Source organism: Nicotiana sylvestris, chromosome 2 (assembly GCF_000393655.2).
Source record: "Nicotiana sylvestris chromosome 2, ASM39365v2, whole genome shotgun sequence".
In the NCBI taxonomy this organism is placed as follows: domain Eukaryota; kingdom Viridiplantae; phylum Streptophyta; class Magnoliopsida; order Solanales; family Solanaceae; genus Nicotiana; species Nicotiana sylvestris.
In genome coordinates, this window is record NC_091058.1 from 154,287,527 (window position 1) to 154,302,911 (window position 15,385).

At 38.6% G+C, this 15,385-nt stretch overlaps 1 protein-coding gene across 1 annotated transcript; it reads left to right on the forward strand.

Annotated features, from left to right (window-relative positions):
• The first annotated feature begins 13,770 nt into the window (after positions 1 to 13,770).
• Positions 13,771 to 14,899, forward strand: LOC104229308 (uncharacterized). Its single transcript, XM_070166795.1, has 2 exons — positions 13,771 to 13,944; positions 14,105 to 14,899. Exons 1-2 carry the CDS (start codon positions 13,771 to 13,773, stop codon positions 14,897 to 14,899), a joined length of 969 nt encoding a protein of 322 aa, XP_070022896.1.
• The last annotated feature ends 486 nt before the right edge of the window (positions 14,900 to 15,385 follow it).

Genomic DNA, 15,385 nt, shown 5'->3' on the forward strand with positions numbered 1-15,385 from the left:
GCCTGATATGGATTCTATCCCTTTGGATCGGGAAAACCAACATGCCCAAGAAACACAAAATGAATACGAAGACCCTACCATGAACCCATCCCAATGAGTTGATTAAGAACTCATCATCAAAAATACGATAAGAGCTATTGTGACTGTATCTTTCATAAAAGAAGTCGAAAGGTACGTAGGAATACTTCAGGTACTCCAAATCATCATTTTTCTTCAGCCCCATCATCTTAAGGAACCCTCTAGCAGTGCAATTCTCAGGCGCCAACAGACTAGGGATATCCCAAAGCAACCCGAAAAATCCCCCTATTTCTTCTAGAAGAGGAGTCAGTTCTATGTCCCCAAAGCAGAACATGGCCCTTTTCTTGTCCCAAAATATAGTGGCAGCCTCGATCACCATTTTGTTTGGTTGAAGATCCAACAGTGAAGGCAAATTTCCTAAGACTCGTTTCACTTGATTTTGGTCACTTGAGGGAAGATCCCTCCACCAATCTAGAAAAAGTGAAGGCATGCTACCAACCATACTGAATTTGGGGACTTCGTGCCTCATTTTCTGGAAAATAAAAGATGGTTAGGCCTTTTCCCCCTCCAGGTTCGTCTATTTATACAACAATGATTAGCATATTGGCACTTATTTCTCCAAAATTAATGCACACAATCGTGGTTGCGTCCGTTGAGATTATGAAAAATCTGATGGAATTTTGGACGAGGCTTGTCTTAAAGGGTTATTATGCGGACAACATATTAACCCAGCTAGGTTTGACCATGATGAATACACAATTAATCAGAGTAAGGTTGCTATAGAGGTCTAGACTGGACCCTCAAGCGGACAACTTGAGGGGGAAAGGCACGGAACCGTCGAAGGCACCATTGATCGACTAGTTTTACCACAAATACGCCTTTCTGAATTTAAAGGGTGATATATAGGAAGAGCACAAACACTCATCAAGCGTTGCTATAGGATTGATTACGCACGAGTGGAATATGATGTTGAGCATGATTTATGTAACAATAAATAACATGTTGTCAAGTATTTGAACGTTAAAAAATGATAAATGTAGTATTTAGATAATCGAAAGACAGTTGCGGAAAAGAAAACAAAGAGACAAGTCAGTTTCAGGAAATAAAGGAAATCATAAATAAGCAATTAAATTCAAATAAGGGGAGGGTGCACGGGATAAAGAATGCTTAAGACTAAGTAACAAAAATAAGTTTGTTATAGTAAGAGCCTCAAATATCCCCAGCAGAGTCGCCATGCTGTTGCGCCCCCTTTTTCCTTCGCGGAGTTTGTGTTTCGACATTTATTGGGAACAACTCGTTTCCTTTTGGGAATCGAGTATTTGAAGAGTCACCACCTAACGGATTATGATGCGTTAAGGCACCTAGAGAAATTAATTCATGTAACCAGTCTGAATTACCAGAGATTAGGGTAAGGGCTCGAAATAACCTTGAGGGGAAGGTGTTAGTCACCCCTTGCAGTCCACAACGGTGGGTCCTAGCCAAACTTAGTCATCTGAATTAGTCATTTAACGGGTAAGCAATCTAAGAACACATTTGCAAATAAGGGTAGTTTATACATTCTAAGCACACATATATAATCAAGGAACTTTAGGCGGTCCAAGCACACATATGTAAATTTTAGATATTCTAGGCACACATACTTAAATTAAAGAGTTTGGACAGTCCAAGCGTACGTACATAAATTAAGGGAGTTTCAACAGTCCGAGCAAACATACATAAATTAAGGAAGGGAAGTCCTAAGTTGGTTATCCAATAGGATCACATATGTACAATAGCCGATACACCTTCCTCAAATAGAGGGATTACACATGGCATTAACACACAGGTCATCATATCTTTTTACTACCCATTACCTTCCCCTTAGTGGTTATATAAGAGAGTTTAATTAACAAACTCTAAGCGTGCTTTACCATCTCTACAAAGCTTGTTTTTATCCCTGATTTTCTATGTGCTAGAGTAATTGAGTTATCCATGTTAGAAACCATGTTTAGGATATATGCTTATTCTGTTGGGACCTACTGAGGACACACTTTAAAACATTATCCTTATGCTAATAACGAAAATCATAATAAATTCCACTCAGAACTGGTGTCACAACTCACGAAAAGTCTACGAGTACATACAAGAGGAAATATGAACATGAAAGGTTATCTTTTCCTAATTTAATTCATCTAATATGCCGTTATGCTACAATTATCTATGTAATTAACTGTAAACATAAATACAGCTCAATACCCTACAAATATACAAAAAATAGAGAAGACAAACATAAAATAAAATAATGGCATTTGACCTTAAGTCACTCAAATGAAACATCTAAATTTCATGTACCTTTCTATACCACGAATTTTTCTTTCTGTCACTTGTCAGTTAGGGTTATTCAAGATTTAAAAGTGCTTAATTTGATATTGAAGCACATAAAATAATCATATGCAACAAAATTTAAACCAGCAAAAGATTTTTTTTGAAAATGTCATTGCAAACTAGTTATGAAATGAATGAACTCCCATGAACGATGACTTTATAGCATTAAGTAGATCAAAACAATACTTGTCCTTTTCTTTTCCTTTTTTTTCTTGATGTCACCTTCGCCCCTTCAATTCCCTTGTATATCTATTATGTTGAAAAAGAAACTATGTATTAATTGTCACATTAATATTTGATAATATCAAGTTATTAATCGCAACTAAAAAGGAAATAAATAAAGTAACATACATTGTATATGTGTTTATCGTTGATGCAACCATAATAAATTTTCTGATCATGTCAAATTAAGACTTTAAAACCCAGCATCTAAATTATTACATATTTGTACTTTAACGCATAAGTGTTATTTGATGCTTGAAATCATAGAGTGAGTCCATCAATTTTACATGATTATTTTGGTAATTCAACCTAAATGTTGGTGTCATGATCCATATCAGAGGGCCACGAATCGCATTCGGTGCCTACTCAACCGAGCGCCATATGCCTTATTCCTTTTTTTTCTATAAATCTAGTCATGGGCCATGATAGGCCACATCCATATGTAATTAATAATATTAAAACATAACTCACCTAACTAATTCAAAAGGATTTATATAGATACATAGGGGCTGACAAGGCCGTTGACATGTTTGTAAAATGATTAATTCTTATTTTGACAACTAAATATCATATGACCTTTAGTCATAAATTTGGTTTGGTGGTGCTGCCACGTTTTTATTTTGGGGGTTTTATTTTTATCTCATAATTTATTAATTAACTAGGTGACATTCCGTTACTCCGTAATTAACCAATTAACCGTATAATAAAAAAATATCTCAAATTACTTAAAATTCTACATATTTTTAATATAATTTATACATAATAATATCACGGTCATATGGTACCTTGTATGGTACTAGTCCATAATTATCGGGTATTATCGTTTGATCTATATTTTATTTCAAATTGTCCACTTTCAACAAAACTCGTTTTCTTTAATTCGTGTACTCTTAATCCTTCTTGACAATTACTTATTGCTTGTTATAATTAGTGTAAATATGTTAAACTCAAGATAATCTCACCCCCGAGTCTTTGTCAATTAACTGAAGACGAAACTTTTAATATACGAAAACGCGAGATGTAACATCCTTCCCTTCTTAGAAACATTCGTCCTCGAATGTTTAAACTTGCAAGATTGATATTGTACATACATATCCATCTATTATAAATGTATATATCTTTTCGTGCTGAACACCAATGAAACAAATATCAGGCTCTCACGGGGCCAGGACATTGTCCCTCCCTAAAACTACTTCCTAATCCAATCATCACCTATGATTCTGTTAATCTATCTTCTTGGAACTGACACCTATTAGTTGTAATATTAATAACCGGGTTCATGCTTTGCTTCCATGCTAGCCTTGGTTTCCCTTAACCCTTCAGGCGTAATGCCAATTTACTCTTACATTAATCATATTAACTGGACAATTTGTGTTAATAAGATTGAACATTACCAATAATCACAATACTTGACACATCATCTGATGTAGCCTCTACGTCCTGACAACCTGGCAAAGCATATATGCAGTTCTGACTACTGCCAGAGCTAGATGCTTCAACCCTGCCTATACCTCTACCAGCTGATGTCTAAGGGCCTCGTTCTTGAGGGCGTACTGAAGAGGAGGAGACTATTATAGATCTGGTGGACTGAACCATCCTGCTTCTGTCATTCATAGGACAATCCCTCATGTAATGACTAGGGTCTCCACAGGTATAGCATATATTAGATCCCTAACAACATAGTCTAGAATGAGCTCTACCACATTGACTGCACCACACAGGAGGAGCCCTCATCTGTGCTGAATCCCTTCAATTCTGAAAACCCAAAATTCCCGAGCCTTAACTTAATTCAAAATAGATAGATCCCTCATAAAACGGCATCTGCAACTGTCACACACTTTCGACAGGATATGGTGACATAGGATCGCCCGGAAAATCCTCAGGTCGCCTAGCAGACCTTTCCTTCTTACGCTGACCCTCATCACGATTCTCGTATTGTTGTCATTGCTGATCCTCCAAATTCTGAGCATAAGCCTGAATGCAGGAAAAATCCATACCATCAAGTAGAGTGTACGTGGAGCATTCATTAATCAGGTGTGGCCCAAGTCCTACCACAAACTGATGCACTCAGTCACTCATTTCAGCCACAATCGAAGGGGCATACCTCTCCAAGGAATCAAACTGAAGACTATACTCCCACACACTCATATTCCCATGTTTAAGAGCCAAGAACCTGTCTACCCTTTCTTGACGAATCTCTGCCGGCAAGTAATGATGCAAGAAAGCCCTTGAGGACTCTTCCCATATTGCTGGAGATGCATTTGTCTCTCTAGACAATTCCCAAGTTTCATACCACTGAACCGCAATATCCCGCAATTAGTACGAGTCCAACTCTACTAACTAAGTGTTTGATGCATGAATTACCCTCAAAGTCCTCTACATCCTATCAATAATGTTTTGTGGGTCCTCATTCTGGATCAATACTTTAATGCTTGAGAGAATATCACTAAATTCTCAAGTGAATATCATGTGCCTTGCACCATGTTGTTGTACTACAAAAGACATCACAATGGTGATGTTAATTCTTGGTACACGCTTCTTCCCAATGGGAAGTGACTGTTGTACTGTCGCGTGTACAGTTGCAGGCAGTCACTTTCTGCAGTTGTGTTCCAGCTATATAGTTGACTTGTACTTCTGTCAGAGAACACCAAAGGATGAGGTCCTTGTCATGTTCCTCTTTGTAGCAGTTCATTAGCTGGAGTTCAGACTGAACTTCGTTCATTTGAAATGTGTACGAAGTGAGTCAAGTTCTCTATCTGGTTCTTAACAATAAGTTTGGTAGATCATCAAAACATAAGAAGCATAAGGTAAAGACATTGAAAACCCATCAATTTCCCCCTTTTTGATGATGACAAACTTAGGCATTGATAGTATTTGTTTAGAGCAGAAATAACCAGATGAGGTACCAGGAACTTCACAAGTCCCCCTGACCTTTTGCTTTTGACTCCCCCTTAATCAGATCCCCTGTCTTGAAATAATTTTTCACAAGTTCCTTCCGACCTTTTGCCTTTGATCCCCCGTTTCACAATACTATACCCTACTATCCAATTCACAATACTATCCTTCCCCATTTTTGGCATCATTAAATATACACAAGTAGGCAAATAGGATAAAGAAGTTTAACAAAGCCAACTCATGCCACATATGTGCACACAACATGAGAGAAAAGAGAAGCCAAAGAAAAACAACATTGTACAAGCAAAAAGAGGAGTTGTTTCATTGATATTAACAATGAACTGAGCAAAATAGGAGCAGTAATGGTGAAATCCAGTATGCCATCAACAAAAAGACAAACAAACATAGAAACAGCAGCCACAAAACATCATAACAGAAGACACTGGTCACTAGGGGTATCTAAGAGGCACTATAAGGGGAAGACTAGGAGAGAGGAGCAACAAGGGTTTTGAGAACCAGGTCCAGTCGGGCATTTGCAGACAGTTGCTCTTCAAGCAGGTTTGCGCGAAGCTTATCATTTTCGTTTGTCAGGCGAGCAACTTCTTCATTAACGAAACCGAGTCCTTTAACCGCTTGACTAAGCTGAGTTTCTAGTATGGCATTCTGAGCCCTCAAACTTCAGATCTCTTCAGAAGCTGCATTTTGAGCATTGATCAGCTAAGAAATGGTCGAGATGCTTCCACCAACCCTTTCTATGCACTCACATTCTTCTAGAATGGTTTTAGAGAAGGTTTTCTTGCGTGTGCCCACTCTGGGATTACACAAAGGGGCCTTGTAGAAGTTAAATACTTGAGTAAGGAGAAAGCCATATGGAAGCCCATAATTCCCACTTTTAAAATTTACAACCTTTTACATATTATCTATCATGATTGCTAACAGATTGATCGGGACAAACTCATCAAGAGCCTCCATTAAGACCAGATCAGATTTTGTAGCAATAGACCGCCTCTCAAAACGAGGTAAGAGCACCTTATTAACCAGCTCAAAAAGAAGCTGATACTCAGGAAGTAATACCTTCTTATGCACTTGTTCCCCCTGCTGAATCGTTTGCTCTTTCAAGATAGATCTCCTAAAGTTGGAACTACAGACACCTTTGACTGAGCACATTCCTTCACATGGAATTTGGAGAATCTTCTCCAATGCTGAAGCATCAAGTACAATGTCTACGCCATTTACTAGAACATAGATGTGATCCCCCTCAACAGTGAAGAGAGATGCATAGAAATTTTGTTCCGCATCTTCATACATAGAGGCATGTTCTCCTGAAATAAGTGTTTCCATTGCTAAAATTCCACTATCTCTAGAATTTTTCTCATACTAGCCATCTCTGAAATTGCCGGATCAAACATATGACCCCACAAGTCTTTCTGAGTTCTTAATCTCTCTTGCCAAAGACCACTGTCACTAGGTATGGTCTTCAAAGAACCAGGTTCCCCTACAGTTTCCCGTTTTCATTTTCTAGACCCTTCAACAGACTTCCCTTTCAAAATTACAAGCCCCACAGTATCCCTTTCAGATATAGCTTGCTCAACAGTACTCTTCTTAGACTTACTGCTACTCTTCACAAATGCTCCACTTTGTTTTTCAATAACTTCATCGAAAACTTCATCCACAAACTTCTGGACTTCAATAGATCCTTCTACTAATGAACTGGGTTCCTTTAGAGCATCTTTGTTAACCTCACCCACTGGAATGCTCTTGTCAATCACAAATTCCCCTTGATTCATCAACCTCTTCTTCCTTGCCTTGACACTCCTCTTACTTTTCTGCAAGGTAGACTCAAAGCCATCTTTTTGTTGTAACCTGATAGGGGGTGACTTGGAAGAGGATTCTAAGGGCTTAGGATAATCAAGAGGTTCATGGGTGGATTTATCTAGAAGATAATCAGGTCCTCGAGCAGGTTTTTCTGGGACAGTTTCATGGATTAAAGACTCCAAGAGTACCAAGGTTCTTTTATCGACTAGGAATGGAGTTTCTTCCCCCTAATATTCAGACAAGAGATAGGTTCTTTCATTCAACAAACTCTCAGCAGCGACAACCATGATATTGTGCACTACTTCCTTTTCTAGTGACTCTGTGAGAGCAACTAAGTCCACAAGGGAGGAGTTCAGATACTTATCAGGATCATCCTTAGAGACCTTTGACACCTGAGAGGTAACCCTTCCTGAGTGTTCTTTGATGAGATCAGAGGAATGAGGAGACATGGGGTTTTCAACACATGGAAAGGAGACAGAGTTTGACAAAAGAGGAAAAATAATAAGAAATAAGGAGGAAACAGGTGTGGGTGCAGTAGCATTGGAAAGAGTGAATTTCTGGAGATGACTTTAAGGATGATAGGGAAGTAGGAGTGGTGTTAATGGTGGGAGAAGGAAGCGATCGTTCGATTGCTATTATAGGAGGATTTGATAGGGAAGTTGAGTGAAAATGAAGAAAGAGAAGATCACATAGATACAAAAGAGATGAAGGTTCATGACTTGCTGTGAGGGAGAAAGAGAGTTTTATGGGAAGAAGGACTAATGATGAGAAGAGAGAGAAACGAGTTCTAAACAGACTTGAAACGGTGGTAGGTTTATGGGAAAATGTTATCTTGTAGAGGGGATGAAAGGATTTGAAAGACAAGACATGAAATGTAGATTTTGAAAAAACGGATGATGTGGCAGTTGAATTAATTTTGTTAACCCTTTTGAGAAGGCATGCAAAACAACACATTACTACTAACATGTGATATAGGAACCTGATGCCCGGATAGTTTTTGAAAAAGATTTTAGCAGCTCTTCTTTCGCAGTTCATAATTGTACTTTTAGCTTCTATGATCGTCATGCGTGTTAACCTGCAATGGTATTGATGTGAGTTAAGTTTGGCTAGAAAATACTTTAGCTAATTTTACTTGAAAGTGATTTTCATAGCCAACTGATGGAGAATCAGGTTCTCAATTAGGCTTTATTAACCCCAGCTTCACCCTATTTATTTCAAAATGTTCCCTCCTCAAAGCTTTGGTAAAGATATCTGGAATTTGGCCTTGTTGCAGAACTTTATACAGATAAACTCTTTCTCCACATTGTCCCTCAAAAAATGATGCCTCGCTTCAATGTGCTTAGTTCTTTTGTTTTGAACTGGATTCTTGACCAAGTTGAGTGCACCGGTGTTGTCACATAAAGGAGGCACACTATTAGTAAATACCCCAAAATCCTCCAGTTGATGCTTAATTCATAGGAGTTGAGCACAACAGGATGCTGCCGCTACGTATTCTGCTTCAGCTGTTGAAAGAGCCACTGAGTTTTTCTTCCTAGTTCCCTAAGAGATGAGACATGATCATGGCAAGTGAACTATTCTAGAAGTGCTTTTCCTGTTCACAAGATAACCTACATAGTTAGCATCAGCATACCCAATGAGATTAAAATTGTCAATTGAGGGGTAATACAGGACCAGGTCCTGTGGGCCTTAAGGTATCTCAAACTTCTTTTGGCAGCCTTCAAGTAAGATTCCTTGGAATTTGATTTTGGGTTCTATTTGGAATAGAAATACATAAGGGGCTAGGGAATTTTTGGATTTTGATCTTGCATAAATCAAGAATCAAAGGGAGTGATTATGTTATCAAGTAGATGGGAGCTTTTGTGTTTCCAAATGGGGACTGAAGTTTGATTAGTGGAGAAACTGGGTAAATTAAGTGGATTTCCCTCCACTCCTTGTTCTGCTACTTGTGGAGTACCTTGCATTGCATCTCCTACTGTTTCTTTAGCTTCAATGGTAGTAATTGAAGTACCAGGTTCCTCTTGAGAACTGGAAGAGGATGTTGCATTGTCTTCACCAGTCTCATTCATCAGACTCATCATATTAGCCTTCCCTAGCTGGTCCTTCCCGTTGTTGAGAAAATAGCATTTGCATCCAAAGGTTCTAAGATGAGTTATCTTTGGTTTTCTTCCATTTAGCAACTCATAGGGGTTTTTGTTTAGGAGGAACCTAATCATACACCGGTTCACTAAGTAGCAAAAAGTGTTTATTGCTTCTGCCCATAAATTTGGCGATTCTACTGTCAATGAGCATTGTCCGTGCCATATCTTCCAGAGTTCTATTCTTTTTTTAACAATGCCATTTTGCTGTGGAGTCCTTGGTGCTGAGAAGTTGTGAGTGATCCCATTTTCGTTACAAAACTTATCAATTCTGGCGTTGTCAAATTCTGTCACATGGTCAGATCTGATACGTGCTTCCTTCAGTTCCATCTTCACTTGGATCTTCCTAACAAGTGTCGCAAATACTTCTAAATTCTGTTTCTTTGCTACAACAAACAGTGTCCAGGTGGATCTTGGATTTGGCATCCAACGAACCAGATTCTTCTGAATCAGTTCATTCAGAAGTGAGAGCCTTGCATGTCCCAATCTTTCATACCACGATTTTGCATCATTGTCACCTATCTTCAAGCAACTCATATCACCAGCTTGTAGGGATTTACGGTCAGCGAAGTAGATGTTCTTGTTTTTTTGGCGACTAAGACCACTTCACCAGTTACCAAATTGGTAACTCTGCGTATTTTTTTGATATGAGCTCTAGTTTGACCCCTTTATCACAAATTTGAGAATCACTCAAGACATTGTACTTCAGGCAATCCACATAGCACACGCTCTCAATCAAGTGTGACAAACACTTTCCAACTTTTCTGATACCGAGAATGTATCCCCCTACTTTTTTTTTATATATACACAGGATACATTCCCTTTCCTGTAGGGCTTTCAGTGAGAGACAGTCCATGGTATTTCTAGTCATGTGCTTTTAGCATCCACTATTCATGAACCATTGCATTCCACTTCCTCTTACTGTTCCCTACACATATAAATCATGAGTTAGATTTAGGAACCCAAACTAATTTGGGTCCCTTGTTTTGAGAAAAGGGATGGATAAGAGCTTTTCTAGTCAATGCAAGCAATATTTGTTTCTTGCGAGCGGGACTTGGTCCCTCTTTAGTAGTCATTTTTTAAGCAAGCACTTTGTTTTTCTAAACAGATTGAACCCTGTCCTGGCAATTTTCTTTGAAGTGCCCATTGTTTCCACAGTGGGTACAATACCAGTTATCAGGAATAGTGACGTATTTGCTGTGAGGGTTGTAAGGAGTTTTCTCCTTTTGGAACCCGATTCCCTACCTGTTTCCACTATTGTTGAAGTACATGGCAGTGACAGCATCTGAGGACCAGGTCCACTTCAGAAATTTCTCAAGATCAATTTTTACTTTCTCCCATTCAGCTTGAAGTTGCCTATTTTTCTCAAGTTCACCACATAGACTAGTTTTCACATCATTTAATTCCTTCTCAAGCTTGATGTGTGTCTCACTAGCTGATGTGCCAGAGAATTTTGGCACATTTAGTACCAATTGCTTAGATTTTAGCTCGTTTTAAATGCACTTATCTTTTATACTTATGCAATTTTAATGTTTTGCAATGTGTGAGGCCTAAGAACCCAAGAATATGGAAATGAAATCAAAAAGCCGCAAAAGGACAAGAAAAAGGCAAAATGCGATCGCAAATGTGAATATGCGCACCACAAATCCAACACGCAGACTGCATATTGCACAGAGGAACTGCAAAGTCCAACAGTCTATTTGGCCAAATTCAAGTGCAAGAAATGCGGTCCATTAGACGACCGCATAATAAGTTTGCGGGTAGCATAAAGGATCGCAAACCTCCTGTGGAAGTTGCTGAAGTATGAAATGCGGTGACATTATGCGGTCACAAATCAACAATGCCGACCACATAACCAAAATGCGACAACTACCTGGGAACTAGGTTTTTGAAGTGCGATGGTCTTGGCGAGAATGCGGACCGCATGTCTGTTATGCGACAGAAATAAGGTCGCATAATTAACATGGAGGGGCATTTTTGTCCGAAATTGGTCCCGAGTTTTAGCCCACTATAAATAGATTTATTGGAGTTTTATGGGGGCTTCTTGTCTAGTTTTTGAGCTATATTCCAACCTTTGAATATTCCTCTCTTTTGGAAGCTTTAGGAATGAAGAATCTGACACTTTGTAAGCTTTATGGCATTTAATATTCTCATCTTTTTCTATTTTAGTATGAGTAGCTAGCTTTAAATACTAAAGTTGTGGAACCTAAATGGGTGTTATATTAATGGGTGTTTAACATTGAATATATATATATAATGGTTGGTTGATATATATATATATATATATATATATATATTTCTCATTATTTATTTATTGTTGGTGGTTGAAAACATTAACAAGTGCCATTAAACTCTTTCTTTACTTGGAAAAGTCAGTTAGGGTTTGGTAGAAGTGAATATCAAAGACTCAAGGCTTTAAACCTTGTTTAATAGAATCGCTTAGGAATAAGTGGATTTTATTTGGCATAAATTGGTTGTTGTTAATTTCAACTCTTTTATATTTGGAAAAATCATAAAGAGGAAATACTACCGAACTATTGAAAAATATTGGGTATTCATTTAAAAATCATTTGAATAACTAGAGGACCTTTCATTAGAAATATATCATATTAACACTGATAGCATTACATTCCATTGATGGGGACACAACCTTGGTTTCTTTAATCAAATTATTTACATTCTCAAAGTCACAATTAGGTATCTCGTTAGTACTCAACCATATCATTCTCTTGTTACGTTAATCGAATAGAATTACGACTTAAGTCAACTTACACACTACTCAAGTAAACCTTTCACACCTATTCCCTATGGGATTCGACCCCAACCTTGTTGGGTTATTATATTTGACACCAACTGCCTTACACTATTTAATTAAAGTGTAATTTGAGCGTACCAAATTTTGGCGTTGTTGCCGAGGAATACAGTTTTGAAATTACTGATTAGTGTGTGCTTTACTTTATGTCTTATTCTATTCCATCACACTTTGCTTCTTTTGCTTGGTGTTGATAGAAAGACATGGCCGAATATGAGGAAGAAAATCCTTTTGCGAACATAGATGAGTACATTGAGGATACAAATGCTATTGTACCTCCGGTTGTTGGTGCTGCAACTTTCAAGGTGGAACACGGTTTAATCCTAATGCTCAAAGTGGAGGGCTTTTTCAGGAATTCCACTGATGATCATCTGACACAACATCTTAGAAACTTCTTTGGTGTGTGTGCGATGCATAAGCAGAACAACATCTCAGATGATGCCCTAAGGTTGAGGGTGGTCAAGTACTCACTAGCGGGGGACGCAAGGAAATTGCTTCAAAACATGCCACCAAATTCCATTCATTCTTGGCCTGAACTTGTCCGAGCATTCTTAGCTAAATGGTTCCCGCAAAGTAAGAAATCTGAGCTCCGGGATAAAATTTTCTCTTTCAAGCGAGTACCACGAGAACATCTACATGAGGCATGGGATCGATTCAAGTTATATTTGGTGAGGTCTCCCAATCATGGTTTTCCAGATTCTATCTTGTTGGAGAAATTCTACATGGGTTTAGATCCTATGAACCAATCTATAGTCAAGAATGCAGCTGATGGATCTTTTATGGATAAGACATTCATAAGGATCACACAAATACTTGACAAAATGGAAAAACATAATCAAGGTCGGCACTCGGAGGACACCACATGTGGAATTGCATATGGTTCTCCCTCCTTGACCACCATGATTAAGGAGAATCAAGAAAGAGATCAAGTAATTGCAGGGCTTGCCACCAATGTCAATGTGTTGACAAAAATATTCACTGAAAACTAAACGAAGAAGGTAAATGTGGTGGAAGATGTGCAACCATCATCAAGTGAAGATTATGAGGAAGCCAAATATGTCAACAACTCTCAAGGAGGCTATCAAAGACAATAATACCAAGGTCAAGGACAACAAATCAATGTAGGCTTAACCCACAAGGGCAAGGCAACCAACAGTGACGAAATGACCAAGGTGGCTCAAATCAAGGAAATTGGAATAACAACAACAATTTCTCAAATCAGAGTTCAAACCCTTATGTTCCACCAAAAGGTCAATATTCAAATAAAGGTTCTTCAAATGATTCCAAGTTGGAAAGCATGCTGGAACGGGTATTTCAAAATCAAGAGAGGTCCGACACTTCTATGAGTAATATGACCGAGCTTGTTGGTTCTCATACTGCATCCATTCAAAAATTGGAGTTGCAAATAAGAGATCTTTCTAGGTAACAAAATCCGAAGCAAAAAGGGACACTTCCAAGTGACATAATTGAGAACCCAAAGGGAGTGAGAGTGGTCCAACTTCTCATATCATGGCAATTACTACTCGGAGTGGGAAAGTACTACAAGGAGAGAGTGAGCAAGTGGTTGAAGTAGAAGAATCCGAACAAGAGGTTGATATTGAAGAGCCAAAGTTTGTTGAAGTTGGAAAGGTTCCAGAAGAGTTGAAAGTTCAAGAAGTGAATCGGGAAGAGGTAAAGGAAAAGGTAAAATAGACACCAAAAGCTCTACCACCTATTCCTAGACCTCCTCCCCCATTTTCTCAAAGACTTGCGAGGAAGGTTGATGATAGCAAACTTGAAAAGTTCTATGACATTCTCAAGCAGTTATCGGTAAACATTCCATTCATGGAAAGCATTTCAAGAGATGCTGGGTTTTGCTAAATATTTGAAAGACTTGATCACCAAGAAGAGAACCACCAAAAATGAAGTGGTGATTATAACTCACCGGGTTAGTTCCATTATTGCAACAACCACCATTCAAAAGAAAGAAGACCCGGGAGCTTTCACTATTCTATGCACTATTGGGGCGCTTGATTTTGCAAGAGCCCTTTGTGATAATGGGACTAGCATCAACTCAATGCCTCTTGCCATTTACAAGCAAGCAGGGTTAGGTATGCCAAGGCCCACAAGTATGAGATTGCAAATGGCCGATTGTTCCATAAAGAGATCGGTGGTAATTGTCGATGATATGCTTGTAAAAGTGGGTAAATTTCATTTACCCGCCAATTTCGTAATCCTTGATTGTGCAGTTGACAAAGAGATCCCTGTCATCTTGGGGAGACCATTCCTTGCCACAGGAAGAGCACTAATGGATTCAGAACGGAATGAGATCAAATTCCGTGTGAATGATGAAAAGGTTACATTCCAAGCAAACAAGGGTATGAAACTACCACATGAATATGAAAGCATCTTGGTGATTGATGTTGTTGATGAAGTGGAAGATGCGGTTGAAATAAAGATGGAAGAACAATGGCCCGGTGAGGCGTTGGCGGCTATTTTGGTAAATTTCGATGGTGAAGATATGGAGGGGTATATGGAATCAGTCAATGCATTGGAAGGGCTTGGGTCCTACACTTATGCTCCGAAGAAGCTCTCTCTCGACTTGGAGAATAGAGCCACTCCTCCCGCAAAGCCTTTATTATTGAGCCACCGCAACTAGAGCTCAAACCACTTCCACCACACTTGAGGTATAAATTTCTTGGCTCAAATGATACTCTACCGGTAATCGTCTTTTCTTTGTTGAATTATGTGCAGGTAAAACAATTGTTGAATGTCTTAAAGGAGCATAGGCAAGCTATTGGGTGGACAATTGCGGACATCCGAGGGATTCCCGCCGGAATTTGCGCATACAAGATCCAATTAGAGTTTTGGTTCTAAACTCTTCAACTCTTGAACTAAAAACGACATAGTTTTGGTTCCATACTACGTCGTTTGAGTTGCCTAGATGACTGAATGATTGGACTGGGTAAGGGTCGAGTTTGGGCATGAATTTGAGGCAGATTCTGGATGGGTTTTCAACTAAATTGGCCCAATTTCAAGGTTTTGAAACAAATTCTCAATTTCCTTTTTTTCCTTTTATAAATGTTTTCTTTTTCTATTCAATTAACTAAAACCTAGATTAACTTACACAATTAAGCTAATAATC